At 38.9% G+C, this 20026-nt stretch overlaps 2 protein-coding genes across 3 annotated transcripts in view; one reads left to right on the top strand and one right to left on the bottom strand.

Moving 5' to 3' along the window:
* Window positions 1-527: 527 nt before the first annotated feature.
* LOC146318006 (uncharacterized) lies at window positions 528-4513 on the top strand. The gene is made up of 4 exons (XM_084731621.1): window positions 528-931; window positions 1024-1142; window positions 1639-1723; window positions 1985-4513. The coding sequence occupies exons 1-4, from the start codon at window positions 718-720 to the stop codon at window positions 2908-2910; spliced, it is 1344 nt and encodes a 447-aa protein (XP_084587747.1). The 5' UTR covers window positions 528-717; the 3' UTR covers window positions 2911-4513.
* Window positions 4514-7739: 3226 nt separating this feature from the next.
* Window positions 7740-20026, bottom strand: part of tesk2 (testis associated actin remodelling kinase 2) — a 41911-nt gene continuing 29624 nt past the window's right edge. The window contains exons 7-13 of one of the 2 annotated variants that reach the window (XM_084731619.1): window positions 17413-17495; window positions 16295-16379; window positions 15641-15724; window positions 14740-14826; window positions 12016-12154; window positions 9207-9734; window positions 7740-8335 (exon numbers count right to left, since the gene is read on the bottom strand). In XM_084731619.1, coding sequence (XP_084587745.1) covers window positions 8034-8335; window positions 9207-9734; window positions 12016-12154; window positions 14740-14826; window positions 15641-15724; window positions 16295-16379; window positions 17413-17495 — 1308 coding nt within the window. In that variant the 3' untranslated portion in view covers window positions 7740-8033. The remainder of the gene's footprint in view (window positions 8336-9206; window positions 9735-12015; window positions 12155-14739; window positions 14827-15640; window positions 15725-16294; window positions 16380-17412; window positions 17496-20026) is intronic. The other variant, XM_084731620.1, reaches the window with a different exon arrangement.

Below are 20026 nucleotides of genomic sequence, written 5' to 3'. Positions count from 1 at the left end.
CTTGAGTGGTGACTTGAAAAACAACTCGTTCCCTCCACTGGTGTTTGAATATGTGGCCCCTAGGTATGGAAGGGCTGAGCCGTCAGATTTATTTATTTATTTATTTATTTTATGCTAATGAACAATTTCAGGTCATTATTGATATACACAAGGAAAACAACATAATTCTCTGTTTTAGCAACTTTATTATACTATATTTCTTATAGTAACCTGGATTCAAACGTGTACACATAAGTTTTAGCGTCCCCTGCGGATGTAGTCAAATATTTACGGTAATTCACCTGTAGATACAACTGACGCTGCTATGTTGGCCTCCTTTTGGATTTCAGTACGTTCCTTAGTGACGGGAATAATGCTAAACTAGCAGCCTTTCTTCGTTGCTAATACAGAAACACCCTTCAGCTTGCAGGCATTTCATGTGGCAAAAGATATCAATGCAACGCAGTATTAAAAAAGGGTCAAATTTAAAGAGAGAAGGAGCGACACCGCCTGTACGAAGCGGCGCGTAGTACAAAACGAGCGACCCTTTACCCCTCTCATTCGCGGAAGAAATTCACAGTTACACAGCATCTTCCACTCTTCAAAAAATGACGAATACAGACTTCTGACTGACAATTTGTATACATTAACCTTTAAGCGGGCGACAAACAGCACACAAAGGCGTGTACAGGTGAATATTTATTTGTGTTTGAATAAGTAGCTGAAGCCGGTGCTAAGATGGAGAGCTGCAGCTTCCACAGCCAGCTGCTGTCCGTCATGGAGGTCCTGGCCAAGGCGGCTGTGGCGGAGATCAACCGGCGTGTGGATGACAGCTGCGCGGTGCTCCGGCTGGAGGTGAGCCAGAGTCGGCGGGACATCGACCTGCTGAAGAGGAAGTGTGAGGTGATGGAGGCAGAGCTGAGGAGGAGCAGGATGAGAGCCCGGAGGAAGGGTGAGGACAGGACAGTGCTGTTAGAATTTAATGCCATATTTCTGTCTGGGGTTTCTGCTTTTTTTAAAAATGTTTGTGTTGTTCTTCTTCAGTGTTTTACCCTCCAGCAGCAGACAGATTCTCTCCTCTGGTCAAAGTGGTGTTGAACAGACACAGACAGACACACTGGGAGACACAGGTGGATGCTGAGGCTCAAAGTCAACCCCAGCAGGTATGAATACTGCAAAATGTTATTTATTTTATTTTTTTTTTTACTGTTTGTTAATCTGCATTTTTGGTTAACTAATAATTTTGTTAGTCCATAAATTGCAGCAAATAATGAAAAATAATTACCAAAGTTTCTCAGAGCTCAAAATTATGTCTGAAAGTTGCTTGTTTTATCTGATTAACAGTCCAAAATCCAAATGTATTTGATGTACAATGTTATTAAGGGGGAAATAAATACACAGGCAAATTGAAACAGAAATATAAATTCCCTGTTTTATAAATGAATTAATGCTTGTATTTATGTAATTTTTGATATTTTTGCATTTAATGGCATATTTATTCATTGAGTCATTTATTTATATATTTATTTGAATAAATCTCGATTTTGGCAGATCTGTTCACTATAGATGGGTTCTCACTTAACTCACGTGTTTGTGTATTTGCTTGTGAGGTAGTTAATCTGACCTGTGTGAGTGTTAATGTTGAGTCTGGTGTTGCAGTGTGCAGCTGAAGCTGAACACATACTGATCAAAGAGGAGCGGGCAGAGGAGGATGTGTGGAAGAACGACTCAGAGGACAAACTGAGTGAGTTCAAACTCAAACACACACTTCACACTGGGCTCTGATACACATGATCAGCAGCACATATGTAAAAGCATGTTACAGGCCTGCAGTCTTTAGAAAAACAAGCCGTTTTTATAATTCAGTTTTCTAATACCTATGAACATTTATTGTCACTCAAAGATGCTTAATTAGACCCTCAACTTTGATATTCTGTATTTTTACTATTTTAAACCAAATTTCCTGAGGCGCTGAGATGAGATGTGGTTTCTCTTCTTTCTTTAGTCTCTGAAGCTGAGCAGCCACCATGTTTTGAAGCCTCCCAACCTGTCCGGACTGACAACTACGTAGAGCATCACCACTCAGCTGAGAACCCAGCCGATCCCAGATCTCTGGTTTCTCCGACAGATGGGTACGTCAGTTTCCCAGAGCAGCAGCTAAACAGAAACCAAACCGAGGCAGAGCTTGTAGTGAAACACGAGAAGAATCAAGAGCCAGATGAGAACGCGGCCCCTCTGGATTCAGAACACACGTTTGTGACAGAGGATGGCGACGGACAGCTGTGGTCGTCCAGTTTGTGCAGAGACGCCGTTGATCCGAGCTTCTCGTACACTGGGCAACAGTTTGAGCCAGTTAACTCTGTGTTTCCTTCTCAAAGTGGATTGCATTTGGAAGACATTCACTCAGTAGGGAAGTCACATTCAGTTGTGGCGAGTGCAGCACGCGTAAAAAGACGAGCCAGAACGTTTGGATGTAAGAGACCACAACCAGACGAAGGACACAACGCTTTATCTCAGATAAACACCATGGATCAGTGCTCGATTCCTCAACAATCGCAGCATCACTACAGAGGCTCAAACGAGGTTTCAATGCCACCAAACCCGGCCACCTCTTCTTTGTGCCGCAGCAGCTTCGGCCTGGCGAGAAGGATGAAGACACCCTGGCGGTCGGGCATCGGTGAGAAGAGGTTCAGCTGCACATACTGTGACAAAAGCTTCATGAGGTTCAGTCAGCTCAAAGAGCACCTGAGGAGTCACACGGGGGAGAAGCCATTCAGCTGCCTGCAGTGCGGCAGGAGCTTCACCAAACAGTGCAACCTCATCAGACACGCCGTGGTCCACAGCGGCGAGAAGCCCTACGAGTGCTCGATGTGTGGGAAGTGCTTCACCCAGCGCTCCAGCCTCAAGTCACACCAGAAGACAGCACACTGAGTTTAAACAGTTTTCATTTATACATCTGATGCCTGTTAAGTAACTTCAAGAAACATTCCCTGTTTAAAAACTTTTTAACTGGAGCTAGAAGACATATTGATAAAGTTGTTTCGTTTGTTTTTTAATTCCAAAACAGTTGGGACGTTGTGTAAAACAGGTAAGAACAGAATGCACTGATTTGCAAAAACTGCAACACTTTTGGAAAAGTTAGAACAGTGATACATGACCTTTTCATTTAACAGCACTCGGTCAGTGTTAGGAAACAGAGGACACTAAGTGTTAAAGTTTGAAAAGTGAAATTCTTTCTCATTCTTGCTTGATATACGACTTCAGGTGCTCAACAGTTTGGGGTGTCTGTTGTTGTATTTTGTGCTTCATAATGCGCCACACATCATCAATGGGAAACAGATCTGGACTGCAGGCAGGTCACTCTAGTGCCTGAACTATTTTACTACGAAGTCACGCTATTGTAATATGTGCAGAATGTGTCTTGCCAAAATGAGCAGAGATGTCCCTGAAAAAGATGTCTGGATGGCAGCATCTGTTGCTCCAAAATCTGTATGTGCCTTCCAGCATTAATGGGGCCTTCACAGATGTGGTTACCCATGATGCCATGGGCACCAACTTGTTCACATACCATCAGAGATACTGGCTTTTGAAGGTAGTGCTTCACTTTTCCACTTTGCATCAGTCCATCTCAGATGAACTCGGGCCCAGAGAAGTCTGCAGTGTCTCTGGATGTTTATTGTTTATCCACAATTATATAGACATTTAATGCAGTACTGCCTGAAGGGTCAAAGGTCGCAGGCATTCAGTGTTGGTTTTCTCCCTTGCCCCTTACATGCAGATTTCTCCAAATTCTCTGAATCCTTTAATGATATTATGGATTGTAGATGGTGAAATCCCTAAATTCCTGCAGGTTTGTGTTGAGAAACATTGTTCTTACACTGTTGAACTATTTGCCCATGCAGTCTGTCACAAAGTGGTGAACCTCATCACATCCATCCTGTTTGAACAACTGAACCTTCAGATGATGCTCCTTTAATACCCAAACATGATACTGTCATCTGTTACCAGTTAATCTGTTTCCTTTTAAATGTTCCAAACAGGTGTTTTTTTTTTTTGAGCATTACATGTTTTTGAAACATATTTCAGGCATCAAATTCAGAATGAGTGTATATTTACAAAAACAATAAAGTTTATCAGTGTGAACATTAAATATTTTGTCTTTGTACTGTATACAATGAATACAAGTTGAGAAGTATTTACAAATCGCTTTGTGTTTTTATCTAAGTTTGTTTACGGCATCCCAACTCTTTTGGAAATGGGGTTGTATATTTTTGATTTTGAAAAAGTTTAATTGTATATTTGCTATAATATTGATACAATGAAACAGATATGTCTGGAATCATAATACCATAATTTAGCTTAAAGGGCCATACCGGTGTTGTTGCAATTTTAGCTACGCATCATGTATACTTTGGATTTTGCCTTTGTATGCCTTCACCCTTGCTAGCATTATGTTTTCAGGCTGTGCGTTTGTTCCGTTTTCGTGAATGCGATGTATTTAATAAATGTTATCAAGTGTATTTTTTGGCACAGACCAACTGTCCACAAGATCAAATCTAAAAGTGCAAGTTTCCCACTTTTTTTTTACACAAATATCACTGAGAATGAGAGACAAACAAGGAAAACTCAGGGAAGCTTTGTTATTCAGTCAACAAAAACATCAGTCTGTATTCATCAGGGCAGGTAACACAAAACTTTTTACACAAATATACAAATGTAAGACATTAAAAATGTTTTCTCATAAATATCAAATTAGATTCTTTATACTGTAAAACACACAAAAGTTACATTGGTTGCATAGAAAAGTAGTGATGAGTAGTTCATAGAGAGATCACTGTACAAGTGCATTTTAGTTTGTATTGAAGTGATTGGACTGACATCAGCAGAATGTAACGAGCATCAAGAGGAAGTACTGAAGCTGAGACAAACATGGTTCAACAAACAGATCTAATTTTAGTTTGTGTACTGAAAACAATAAGAAGAACACTGACAACAGTTCAGTTAAACAAACCTTCCCAACGAGACGAATATAAATGAAGAGGAAATGCTTTGATAACATGCTCACAGCTGAGTCATGTGCTCCTTTTAAGTCTCTTTTTTCTTTAGACCACTAGGCGTTTGTTGGGATTTTACTTGCATTATTGCTAAAACCTCAAGAAATGTTGACTTCCTCTTATGCACGGGACAGTGCAAAGTAAGGTGTGGGTAGCATCATAACAGGAAAGCCTCTCGTCATCTCAGCACCAGCAACACGTTGGAACAATGAGCTCATTGCTATTTTGGAAGACTGAAAATCTGTATTTCATGACACTGTTCCAGGATATATCTGCAGTATTTTGACACAGTTAACTATATATTTTTTGTATATAGATCATGTCTAATTTACATTATTGCTAAGTCTTTTTTATAAGATTGATAGGGAACCCCTACTGTGTCTACATTTCAGTTTTGATTTAAAAGCGAGACTGCAACTTCTGAAGAACAGCAGCATACATTTATAAAGATTTATGGAGAGAGTTGCTTTAATGAAAACATTCTTGAGGGTGAAAGCGTTCTTACCCTGTCGAACTGTACCCCCCCCAAAAAAAAAAAAAAAAATCTAATCTAGACTGTATAAAAAGATGCTTGTCCAATTATACAGCAATAACCTTAGTTTGCTAGTGTGTCTTACATTAAGGATGACATCAGCTGTATACTCTCCTTCTCTCTCTTGTAGGGCTGCAACTAATGATTAATTTCATCTGTCAATTATTTTCTCAATTAATCAGTAAGTTGATTGGTCTATAAAATGTCAGAAAATGCATTGAAATGTCAAACTCAAAGCCACAGATGATGTCCTCAAATGTCTTGCTTTGTCCCCAACCCAAAGATATTCGGTTTACTATCATAAAGGAGTAAAGAAAACAGAAAATGTTCACATTTAAGAGGCAAGTATCAGATAATTTTGACTTTTCCCCCCTTAAAAATAACTCAAAGAGGAGAGGAAGATTGTTATATTCTCTTTTAAAAGTTACACAGCCTTGCTTTAAACTTCTTTTAAAGTTTGGTAATTCTTCACACTGAAAAAATAGTATTGTGGCTTAATTTTCATCAACAATTTCATTATCATTGTTTAAACAGAGTTGCAAAAGGGGGTTTTGAAAACTTGGGGTACGTTCAAGTAAACACTGACATCTGACATTTCAAAGTAGGCTTTCAAGCAGCAATTTTTAAAAGCAAACCCCTGACGCACAAAGTCCTTTTTCATAGCATCTATGTTTACCTGCTGTGTGTGTTTTGGATTCAGTGTCTCCACATAACTGTCAATGAATGCTCTCCTTTGACTGTTCAATGTTGTTAGTTAGAGGGCTAGAAGATTTAAAAACTGATTGACAGAAAATGCAATGTGACGTCTAGGAGCCTGTGTTTACACCTGGTATTAACGATGCATTGTGGGTGATCCAATCACAAGTGGACAGCTCTGAGTACAGGTGAGAGCGCGCCCAAGACACATTGAGGACGCAGTGAGATCCAGTAGCTCAGACCACATTCAGAGGTGGTCCTGTACGTAGATAATTCGGTTGATTGTAATGCAAGGCTCTCTTACCTGCAGCAGATGTTTGAGAGCACACTAGTAACTACAACATCCCCAGACTCCCTTTAAAAAAAATTGGGATTTCGAGAGTTGCTGAGTGAGGAGAAATTTTGTAAATGCTGTCTGCGATAAATTCTTAATTATTTGTAAATTTGACAACATTAAGATATTTAAGACATTTCTTTCTTTATGGAAAGAACACTGTGTCCATCTGTCCCAGCGTATTACACAGTAACCATTTGGAAATGTGTTTATTTGCATACTGAGCAGGGAACGGTGAATTCTTAATCATTCATGCTGTCTTGTAAATGCGGCAGTAAATGCAATACATTACTTTGAAGCATACCTTTACTTAATGACTGTGGCATTAACGCTTTTCATCATGTGTGATGCGAAAACATCAGATTCTCACACGGTCAGAGGATGTAAAAGTGTGCATCCTGCTCATAGTTCAGGTAGAAGATTCCAGCCCATCATGGAGGGTCTTGCCTGCCAGGCAGCTGATAGTGCAGGTCTAACTGAATTTAGAAAAAAAAAAAAAAAAAACTTAAAACAAAATAGGCAAATCTTCGTATTGAATGGCCAAATGGACAGAAATGGACATTGAATGGACAAAAAACCCCTAGTGTTTTTTTGCACACAGAGCGACACGTTAATGTCAGGTGTAAATAGGCTCTAGCATTTTTAGATTGAGCAGATGAAACCCTGAAATACAACCATGTCCTCTCTATTTCACTATTGCTGTTGTTAGGCAGGGTTCCCTGTGAATTCCCAGTCTAGTTCAGGATTGCTGGGATGGAATTAAATTAAACACGTGTCTAAATGAATTTTTTCAGGCACTCAGTTATTATAGATCACCTCTAAATTTTCTCATTTGAAAATCAGTCTTGTTAATCAGAAAAATATGGGATTTTTTTTTTTTTTTTGATTTAGTACAAACATTTGTCTAACAAAAAGCACAGGGAAAAGTATCAAAACACAAGTTTTGATTTTTAAACACTCACACATACACAACACAAGGGCTCTTTAACACTCCTCGTCACAGACAAAGGCGCTAATATAAGAAACCTTTAAAGGGAGAAAAAAAATCTACATCGGCTCACAATATTAAATATAAACAACCTTTTCAAAAAAATAATCTCTATGCCGAGTGTCCATTGTGTTGATAAAAACTTTTTTTGTGTGCTAAATGGAGACTTGTCCTGTCACACCTGGGTGATAATATCTTTCTTAAAATCAGGTGTGTTTAATTTATTCATCAACATGTGATACATTCACTTGAAAGATAAAAATCAAGTGCTTTTTCTTTTATTTTTATTTTTCCAAAGTCCTTGAAATGTGTCCAGTCTGTCTGCCAACTTTAAAAATGAGTTCACATTGCCTCCTTGTCCTCAGTCCAGGGGTTACAGTCCCCCTCTCCTGCCCAAATCCACCACATCCTCCATGTTCGTGTGTTTGTGTGTGTGTGGATTTACACGTGTTACATGGGGCAGATGTCGGTCCCTCTCTGTCGTTCCTCGTCTTCCTCCAGGCTGCTTGAGCAGTCCATCGCCTCTCCGCTGTCTCTCTCGCTGCTGGGGACCATCGGAGACCAGCTCTCCCCAGATACGTCCTCCTCTTTTCCCTCCTTCCCCCCGTCCACCTCTCCGTCCTCCTCCCCTCCTCTCTGCCTGCAGTAAGGTGGGATCTCGACCACGACGTATTTCTTCGCCCAGCCACTCAGCGCTGGCTTCTGTCGGACGTCATTTCCCGTCAGGCCTGCATCGGACTTGGAGTTGGCTGCTGGGAGAAAAAAAGAGGAAAGAGGGAAAGAAGAAAGGAAAAAAAGAAAAGGAAAGGAAAAGAAACAGGCAGGAGCAAAAGGAAAAGAGCAGAAAACAAAAAGTTCAGGAACTATTATTATATAATTTCTTAAATGACAGGGGTGTAACAATAAAATTCACAGTTCAGTATATACTTAAGTTTTAGAGTCACGATTTGATTTGTTTTCATCAGGGAAAACATAAACATGCAGAAAATTTATTATGTATTTTGAAAAAATGTAAACATTCAACAGTCCATAATTCTTACTGTTTTTATATCTACAGTTTCTAAGGACAAACATGACTGCAGTTGAATAATATCAGCTCACAGTCTGACACAAATCATTGACAATTTTCACTGAAACTTAACTGGGAGAAGCGACACTAAACCAAAAGGATACCGTACATCCTGTAGCGAACAGTTTGGGACAAATGGATGTGCTGTTAGTCTTAGTGATGATGTGACTCAAGTGTTCGATGTGGAAAAAATGTGGCCCTACTATAAAACACCTGCTTTTACAGTGGACTTTGGTGTTACAGTCTGTCCACTAAATACCGCGGGGAGCAGAGGGTATTTTGATGTTAATAATTCACATAAATTGAGCTGAACTATTCTCTAATAATAGACACAGTGAACAGCATAAAGTAACATAGGAAAAGGGGCTAAAAACCAAATGTTTTCTTCCTCTCTCGGCTTATAGCGGAAAGTCACATAATAACCACAAAAGGCGAAATAGAGACATTTCACCACTGTCGCTTCCTCAGTTGGAGCCCTTGTCAATATAGTAGGTAACTCAGTGGGAGATAAAACTTTTATATCAAAAATGCTACAGGACACCCCCCCCCCTCACCTGGCAGTGCTGTGGACAGCTGGCTGGAGTTACAGGTAACAGAACCATTGTTATTGGAACCGACGGCAGCAGCAAGGTGAAAGATCTCAGAGTGGGGCAGTTGGGGGGACACTGGTAAGGAGTGACACTGTCTCCCTGGCAGTTGCTGCCAATAGTAAGACGCCTCCTGTTGGGGTCCTCCATGAGCAGACGGCTGGTTACTGAATAGGCTCCCTGGAGGTGAGTGGAGGTCAAACACCAGAGAGAAGACGGACTTGCTGGGCACATCGTAAAACTTGATCTTGCCCCCACACAGGTCCTCTCGGGCAGTGAACGGATTGATCTTGCGAGTTTTAGAAGCTCGCTGAGGGGCAGGAGGGTTGTAGTAAGGGTCCTGGACGTTGATCTTTCTTCCTGCTTTGCAGGAGAAGATGTCTGATTGGCTGCGGCTCAGCCAGATGTTTCGGCGAGGGCGGGGTGATTTTGGAGGGATTTTATCATCCTGGAAACCGAGAGGGTTCAGTCGCTTGAAGCCTTGGATCTTCTCACCTAGAACGAAGAGACAGATCAATCAATTAATCAATCAACACCTCTCAAGATAAACAAAATGTAACATGAGTCAACCACTTTGTAATGAATAAAGCACTAAAATAAGCACAGCAATCTTTAAAAATGGTGGAGGAAACTATCAGAAGTGGTGGAAACACCAGAGCAGAATAAAAACTAAAATAGAAAAATAAGGTAAATAAATTCAGATCAAAGAATCAATAAAAGGTAGGGTATTAAAAGGAAAACAATACAGAAAATAAAAGATAAATAAATTAGTTAATAGTAATAAATACATAAAATAAAATGCTACATACTAAAATGTACAAACAACTTGATAATAAATATATAAATAAATAATGTTCAATAAAAGTCAGACAAAACAGGTTGGTCTTGATTCGTTTTTGTGACACATTTTGCATAAAAATGTACTTAAAACTAAACTATAATACAATTTACAAGTTGTAATTCTACAGGTACTCTGATTGTACTTGTAGAGTAAAATGATATTACATGGTTGACAGTAAAATAGAGAATGTGAAGTAACCACTAGGTGGCATTTCAGGCTAAATCCTGCAAGTACGTAGCCATGAGTTCAGTGAATCCCTGTTCTTCAAATGTTTCCAGCAGGTCTGGATGAGATTTTTTATACAGAATTATGCTCTGTGTGGTTGGATCTTAAAGGGATAGTTACGATTTTTGAACTGGGGTTGTATGAGACATGTCAACAGTCACTGTATTACTAACAGCAGATTGCCATCATCACATCCCCAGTTTTAAAGAAGAGAGGAGTACCAGCACAGAAGCTTTACTGCTTTACCCTACTGCCAGATAGAATTTCTTATTATATAAGCCGAACATATCTGAACCAACCAAACTCTTTTGGCAAAACCAATAATTTTATCTTGCAAAACACAGGGTTTGCTGGTCTATGACTTAATTTACCTTTAAGTTAGTTGGTTTGGAATCACCAAAGTCACACAATTACACAAACAAACTAACAGATCCCTGGTTCACAAAATTCAGTTATTCCTTAAGATTATACATATACACACATGAATTAACCAAGAAAACTGATTATTTTACCTTCCCCTCAAATCTCAAAGCCTTGTTGCACTTTTGAGAAATCATTTAGCTTATTTAATCCAGGAAATACCTGCAGGAATTACTCATGTCACTAATGAGGACCAAAAAAAGCTTCTCTACAAAAATATTTGGCTAAAAGGCTGTTATGCAACAGAAATCTGTCCTACAGTGAGGATGATCGTGGATCTCAGGAAATGTTGATGTTATCAGGTAAACAGAGAGATGGAGGTGGAGGAGGGGACCAGAAGAAATTCATGATGCACTGTAAAAACTGAAAGCAGACAAGGAGTGAGACCTGTCAGATCCAGGACCTATTTTCCTGTTTTCCTACATTAGAGAGATTTCTTGTGTCAGCTGTATTCTAGAAATCTTGTCGTATTATTAAGCCGCTCCTTCATCCTGTGATGTCACATGTTTGGGCTGTCCTTCATACACTGTAGTACTGAGGAAGAAGAGTTGTTTAACTTGTCTAAACAAAAACATTACTGCCTCCTGGCTCCATGGTGGTCAGACGAGCAGACGGCTGGACGCAGGACGAAATTAGAAGTGAAACCTGTGCTTGCATGGATCACGTATCTCAAAATAGGAATGTTGATCTCAGACCAGTCTTCCTCCTAAGTCATGGTGAAGTTTATATTATCTGCACTCTGGTTCTTTGAAGTGTGACACAAATACTCAGATAAATGTTTGAACAAATTTGACTTTGACCTTGAATAACTTCCTCGGGTGTAAAGAACAGGGGAAGCAAATGTTATAGTGTAAATAGAGATACTACTCTCCTGACAAACTCAGAAACTGTGTGACTTAACAGGAAGTGACAAAAATTTGTCTGAACAAATCAGTTGTATATTTTTGTGAGAACTGTCAGTATCACGTACATCTTGCCCCATCTGTACTGCAAACTCTCAACCACAGACCGTATAAGAAAAAGTAAATGGAGCCTCCATGAGCAGGAGCAGAGCCTGTATGCAGTTTTAAAGAGGGATGAAAGGCTGAAGAGGCCAGAAGAAGGAAGCCTTGGATAACAATTTCCCATCCGACCAACTTCCTTTACAGGAATTTACAGGCATCTCCTTGTAAACAAAAGGAGGTGACATTTATTATATTGTACTATAACATTATTATATTATTTATTATTACGGTTAAGTTGTAATGACAGATCACAGCATCGGAGTGAAATTCTGTGCAGTACTGGTACCTTTGGGTATGGTCTTCTTGTCGTTGTCCCCACTGAGTGGGACACACTCGTGCTCCATCTCCTCAACTTTAAGGCGTGCAAGAATCTCCTCAAGGTGCCTGACTATCTCTGGGAAGGACGGACGGAGTTTAGGGTCCATCTGGGGGGGAATAAACAGAGACATTGGAGAAGGATGAGATTTATATACGGTAACAAGGTGCAGAAGCAGCATTAGACTGCACTCATCAGGGAAAAAGAAACATACACCAACATTATTACTTTCCATTTTAGTGGTGCGTTAAAAGGTCAAATTTAAACATTAACATGATATTACTATGGGTATTATGGATTATAAAATTATAATAATTTGCATAAACAAACATGAGCAGAGATGATGCCACTTCAAGCATTTACATTTTATAATGTAAGTACAAATTGGTCTTCCAGGAAATCTAATATATTGTTTTATGGCACAAAGGGAGATTGCTTTATGGACTTTATTGGCACTTTACTTTGAAAATGTGCAGTTTCTCAGCAGAAAGTGGTACAAAAGAAAAGCGTGTGGAAAAAAAATCTCCCTGATATGTTTGAATGAATAGACGTTTAAATTTTGTTTGTACAACTACTAAACAAAAACAATGTGTCTGTCAGTAGCTGCCCTTTGATTACAAAAAAATAAAATAATAAATCAAATATTCAAATCAAATAATTAACCATGTAATATCATGGTATCATCGCAATCTGATGCAGTGTTGAGACACTGGGGACTGAAGTTGAAGAAGGAAGGGGGAAGCAAAACAAAATTGGCAGGAAAAAGGAGAGACGGATAGATGTGTGGAAGAAAAGGTGTATGAGGAAGAATTCTTCTGGGAAAAAAACAACACAAAGAAAAACAAGACAGTGGAAAAAATGTAGCTAAAAGAAGATAGACATACGAAATAAGATGTTAGAAAGAAACTGACGGCGGTGCTGTGGAACAGGACACGGATGGAGGATAAGGGAGACAAGGATGATAAAAACAAGATGAGGATGAGAGGGGATGGAGGGATCTGATATAGGATCAATCAGCAGGGTGCTTCAAATTCTGTAATGCCCTCATCTGCTGTGGTTTGTAATTATGACATGAGTAAAAAGACACAATTCCAGTCCAGTGATTATAAAATCTTAACTGTCAAAAATCTTGTGGAAAAAAGTTTACTTGATTCAGTTTAATTTACCTAATATTCAATTTGATTTACTTAATTAAGGTTAACTCAATTGAACAACAAATAAATTTTTGAATACTGAGAAAAGCAGAGTCTGCCAAGTAACTGATCCGGCTTTTAGTGAACAGAAGACCCCCATGGATGGTGGGCTAAATCTAATTAATCAGATAATCAGATTGCTGCTCTATTTCCGAACAGGGGAATAATAGTTACTTAAGAAATTAAAAATAAAACAGTGGAAAAAAAAGACAAGCTGTTTGGGAAATCTCTCAAAACTTGCTATGCGCTCCATTACAGTTAACGTTATGGATTTGTTTTGGATTGAGATATCAAATAGCAATTACAAAGGGAACATGGTGCTGTGACATTGCTGCACTAAGCACAGACACTCCGACTTCTGTTCTCATTTTAATCTATGCAGCACTGCCTGTCTGATTATGTTGACTTACTAAGATTTGTTGATTTGGTAATTTTTTCATTGCTTTTTGTGCATCTACCATGTGTGAGAAGGCAATGTATATACATATAGTTTCTTCATCTGTTTTTATGAGCATGAGTTTTGCATAGGTTCTTTCATTTTAAAAATTGACTGGACTCTCTATGCCATTCGTGTGACCGATGCCATTCCTGCCTGCCCGATCTGCTCTGTGCAGCTTGACGCAGCCCCATCAAAAACAGACTAAGCATGTACTCTACGCGAAGTGGAGCAGAGCAAAATCACAAGCATTGTGTAGAATGAATACAGACAGCTAGGGTAGCCATGGCTCAGCCATAACGTGACACAGCCGTGCCCAGTGGAATTAAGCATAACCACAACCTGAAGGGTTTATTTATGCTCTATAAAAAGGCACTGAATAAAAATATTCATCTACAATTTGCAACCTAAATGGAGTGTGCTGCTCTCTCTGTACAGAGACACAGCAACTTCTAGTGTACAGCTGCAACTGGCCCGTTTGATTATCACTAATAATAGACATCTACACTCATTTTTCAGGTACAGACAGGAGACTATGTGACTTCTTCATTCTTTATCATTCCTCTTGCCTTCTCTCTTCTCTCAAATGCAGCAGCTATAGGATTGAGAGGAAAACTTTTTTTAATGGGATGTCGTCACTTAACTGTCAAAATAATTAAGGCCTTGCCTTGTGACAACGCATATTTCCTCATCAGACTTAGGCTTAAATTTGCTGTTTTATGTTCCAAAATGCAAATATTATTTTGTTAGTGTTTGTAAAGTGACTGTTTAAAACATGGTGGTTTATGTTGGTCACAGTCAGTTTTGTGTTGGTTTAAAGTTTTAACCATTAGGGAGGTTACGTTTCATGACTCTGCTGGTTCCCCGACTCCTACTGCCCCCCGGTGATCAGATTGTCTATTAACGAACATGAGCAACCACGTTTGGATATGAAAACAGATGTGATCGCCCAACTCTAGCTGTTTGTTCCTCAGCTCACAAGTGGACAGGGATTGTTAAAAGACTGTAGCATCCTAATTGACAGAGACTGAGACTGACTGGACAGGACTGTGGTGATGGACTCACATTGCAGCAGTTGAAAGCCAGCTGGAGGAAGTCAGGCGGACAGTCTCCAACCATGTGCTGGAACGTGTGATAGTCCAGGCCGAAGTTCTGGCCAAAAGGAGGAGAGAACACAGAGAGACAAAGAGATTTGGATACATGAAAATTAAACAGGAAATTTGTATTTACTATTTGAAAAGTGGGATAAAGACAGAGAGAGACAGAGCTTTGCCAGATGTTTGACATACTGCAACTCTTGTGCCAAAACCAGCTTCATGTCAAACTAATCCCTCTGACACGGTCCTGCTGACTGCCAAGTTTGCAAGCAAGTCTATCAATCCACTGAAATGTTAAATGACACAGGCTGTGTGATAGGAAAAGGGCTCTCTGTGGGTTTCAAAATGGTAAACCTTTTATTGGTTTATATAAAATATTTAAAATATATGAAGATTTTTGAGTCCTTTCTTTGCAGATTAAATTACTAACGTGTCTCATAATAGGGAAGCATGGAGATGAAAACTACACGATATAATGGTTGAGCTAAATCAAAACTGCATTTTTGAGGCAATGACAATATTATATATAATATCAATATTTAAGTGTTAAATCTTTAATATATTAACTCATGCTCCTTTTTTTTATTAAATAAACACACGATTATGTGACAAATATGCCAGATAACGTTTTCTTAATGTAGTCGTTTAAGAATTGTGAGCATAAAACGTACTTAGTAAATTTTACATCTGCAAACAGACTTTAGCACTCACTGTGAGGTCTGCATGAGTCATGTGAATGTTACACAGTATAAACACGGTGTGAATTACAGGACACCAACAGATCAAACTGTGTACAAAGCAAACAGGCAGACAAAGCAGCACGAGGTTACAGAGGGTGGAAGAGAGGTGAGAGGCAGACGAGCAGTCACCTCTGTGCGGGGAAGGAAGTCAGGATCAGCCTGGACCCTCGCAATAATCTCACACAGGATGATACCGTAGGAGAACACATCAGCCTGGAAACAGAGACAGACACTTAAAGACAAGCAAACAGCAAAATGTTTCCCCTTTGATTACATTTCTGCTAAAAATTGACGTCCCTTCTCTCAACAACAACTATCGGCATTCCACAGTTTTCCAGAAATTGAACGATCAATGGAAAGTCAGCAACTTACCACAAGCTGGCTACAATAACATTGACTTTACAGTGCGATCAGATGCCTAAATAAAGCTGGCATTTCTCTCCTCCACTCAGCATATAAAATTTGGCTACAGGACGCTGCTGGGAAATAGCAGGGTCTAAAAATAATTACTTGGTATCAGTGCATATTCTTGTGTGCTTGTCAAGACCTGATCTCGCATCTTAGGCAGTATCAGAGATATTTTCCAATTCTGGTATCAGTATCGTAACAACCCTAGAATTAACTGCTGCAGTAGCAGAGGTCAGAGGTCAAAGTTTGTTTCACAACATCTCACCAACAGACTGCAGTCGAAAAATTATCCAGCAGGCTTACACTTGCACACTGAACAGAAATGCTGATTAATGTGTGTTGTTCTTGGGAATAAATGAAAGTTGGTGAATTTACCTTTTCATTGTAGAGTTCATCTCTCAGGACCTCTGGAGCCATCCAGAAAGGAGAACCAACCACAGAAAGCTTCTCTCGTTCAACACTACACACAATAAAAACACACAGACACACACACATATGATGTTTGACAAAGATTATGTGCAACATGTCAAGTGATTTGTGTCAGATAATTCAAAAAACTTCAGAGACTTTAAGGAGGCTCCTGAACTCTGTGTTCTGAACTTTGTTTGCAGGCAGACAAGCCTTGATGCAAATTTGTGCGTTAATAAGTCAAACTGAAGACAAGTTGGTTTAAAAAAATTCTGACCTAACCCTGGTCGTGTAAATGAAGACTGGAGAATATAAGGAGTGTTTTATTATCTGTACGCTATTACACTTTTGAGCTGAGGTGTTAGCACATGAATGGTATTAATAATGGTAATATTACTGATGATGATGACTGCTGTCTTACCTTACAGTCAGTTTTTTAAAGGATTTCGGTTGGTCTGCATAAAGAATTTTGCTCTTTAATCCTTTAAATTCAGTAGCTTTTGCTCTTGTTTGCTTCAGCCTGGGTCAGACTGTACCTCTCACTCATTGTAAAACAATTATAGGTGGGGTTACATTCTGTGCATTATTCATTATTTATTGTTTGCTTACGTATATCATATAGAGGCAGTTAAAAACTCCTTAAAGTAGTTTTAAGTGAGTTACTCAAGAAGAAAAACAAGAATGATACAAAAAACACTGTAGTGGAGGGCAGACATAAGACAAAATAATGATCAGATGCTGGATTAACATGTTCTGACCTGACATTTTCTCTCTTTAAGCTGCACCAGAAGTGACATTCTATATCTTGACATGTTGCCAAAGTGTCAACAGAGCTACCATGTAACCTTCAGCATTAAGTACAGATTTTTTGTTTTGGGGCAACAAAAACGGACAACAACAAAAATTCTAGAATTGGGTGGCAACCCCTTTCACACAAGACATTAATTAGATTTCAACATTAATATTAAAAGTGAGGGAGTTCCAAAGTGTTTCTTTTTTCATTAAAGTCCTGGTGTTTAATTACTACTAACAATTTAGGACTGGGTATATTTATGTAGGTCAGTAATGAGTGTAGAGCTCCTTACGCATTTGTGGGGATCTTTTCTGCCAGGCCAAAGTCTCCCAACACTGCTGTGTAACCGTTGTCATCACACTTGATCAAGCAGTTCTGTGAATACAGAAAAAAACATTATAATTATTATCACGTGTTTAGTTGAGGAAGTTGTGACACTGACACTGAGGGATTACTAACAATATTTTGCAGCACGGCTCTATCAGCCAAATCCCCACTTCCTGATTGAACTGAAGCCTTCTGTATCATTTAACTGTAGTTAATCTCTGTAGGACAGAAAACGGGAACTAGCAGGACATTTCAACATGCACTGCTATCAAGTTTTGACTCTTCCTCTTCACCCTGCAAGGAATTATTTGGTACAATTTGGAACTACACTGGTACCATTTTGTTCCAATGGTCATTAATAAGGTAACTATAAGCTAATTATACAACAGGTAGTTCACATTCAGAGTGTGCTCAAATCAGCACAACAGCACACCATGCTCATCACTTAAATTATTACTCTGACCAGAGAGGGGAGTGTTTTTTGTTTTTGCAACATTTATATTCATGAAAATAAATTACAAACCACAGTGGGCCTATACAGACTATGATTTGTTAGGATATTTCTTGGATCTGTTAAAGTATAATTTATAGAAAAAATACATCAACTTGCTTTAATGAATACAATTTTAAGTGCTGTGAGATCACAGCCACACATCCCTTTAATACCGGTGCAGCCTTCTGTGCTGCAGCTTTACAGCAGCTTTGTGACTGCAGTGAACATGTTTTTGGAAGGTTAAACACCAACAAATATGAATCAAAGCAGACTATTTCTTAAGATAACACCTCTTTTTCAATACATTTTGACTTTTGGACTGTACAAGGCTATAGAGTTGAAAGAGTTGGAAATGTTTGGATCACACAGAAACTCTGTTCAGCATCCTCCATCAGCTGTGTTGGTGAGTCTATGACACGTCATGCTATTAGCTTAAAAACACATGTATAGTTTGCGGATGTAGGGACATTTAGGTGATTTTTTTTAACAGATATCTTAATTAAAACAAGATTAAGCTCGCAAAGTATTTTTGTGTTTATATGTGTCATAATTATTCAGTGTTGGAAATTCCACAATCTCTAGACAGCATTAACGTTAGCTCAAGCTGACTGCTGACTCAACACGGACTAGAAATCGTCTCTGTCGCTAGGTCATTACTAAGGGTCGGACTACATGCTGGAGTAGTAAAGTAGAATTAATTACACCGGAGTTCTACTGATGTGACTGATTGTTTTCCAGTTATTAGTCATACCCCATGTGTGTCCAGGGAAACTGAGAGAAGACTGGCAAAAACGAACGACCCCACAACATGAATACATTTTGATTACATCTTTTCTTTTGTTGGTAACCGCAATATTACACTGAAGGGTGACCTTTATTGTCATCATCAGCATGACACACAGTTTTATAATTACACTGTACAAAACAGTACTTGCACTGTTGACATAATTTGCTCAAGCCTGTGTAGCACTACTGTTAATAAACTGACATTTGGGATTTGAGCTGAATGTTTACTTGTAATTGTTTTACTTGTAATTTATTTATACACATCATTCTACTAAGCATAACCTATAATACATGGCCAAGTGCGCAAGACTCATTATGCTTCCTTCCTAAATTATAGGTTGATGTGCTGTACCATGCTACTTCAGTCTACACTGGCGTAAAGTATATTCAATGTGTTAAGAACTTCCTGTTTACATGTCTTATAACTTCATCTTGCCCTTTGGTCTCTGTGGCACTACGTAGCTTTATTCCTATTTATTATACATAGCTTTATTCCTGGTCTTTTCTTACACTTTTGTGTATAATACAGTCTCTAAAACACAGGATGAAGTTATAGTTGCAAAGATAAAAGTGATAGGAACGAGTATATACCATTAATCAAAATATTTTTTGCTTTATCCATTGAATTTCATGTGTGAAATATGTGTCATTAGAAAATGGACTTTTTATTAATTTAAGGAGTTATAATCTTGTCACTGTGCATTTTTTTTTACTCTTCTACAGATGAACAACTATAATTGTAGACAGGCAATGAATATGAGTTTACAGCAGAGTGCGTACTGTTCCTGTTCCCTGCCAGTTCCAAGCCAACATGGCTCTGTGTCAAGTTGGAAAACTAGAAGCTGCCTGGTACGGATTATCACATCCAACTGTGACACTGTGTTCTTTACAGGGAGGTTAACAGGTCCAGGAGTAATAGAGCAGATTAGTGTGTCAAGACACCTATCATCTTTAAAGGGATAGTTCAGATTATTTGAAGAGAGGTTCTAAGAGGTATTTATCCATAGTCAGTGTATTACCTACAGTAGATGGCAGTCGACACACCCCCAATTTGGAGAAGTAGCAGGAGTACCACTGTAGGAAACTGAGCAATGCATTGCTGTGGACAGGGCCAGCAACAAAATTTATTTTACCGCATAAAATATCAGTTTAATGTACAGTATATTTAGAATATTTTCACCGCTTTAAGTTGCCATCAGACAGCCTTTCAGATGAGAAACATGTTACAGAAGCCAAATATCCAAAACCAGCCAAAAACATTAATTTTACTTTGTAGAACACATGACTTGCTCTTCTATTA

The sequence above is a fragment of the Lutjanus erythropterus genome, chromosome 12 (genome assembly GCF_056507025.1).
Source record: "Lutjanus erythropterus isolate fLutEry1 chromosome 12, fLutEry1.hap2, whole genome shotgun sequence".
In the NCBI taxonomy this organism is placed as follows: Eukaryota; Metazoa; Chordata; class Actinopteri; order Lutjaniformes; family Lutjanidae; genus Lutjanus; species Lutjanus erythropterus.
The sequence above is the reverse complement of the archived record's forward strand: the minus strand, read 5'-3'. Positions and strand labels throughout refer to the sequence as shown.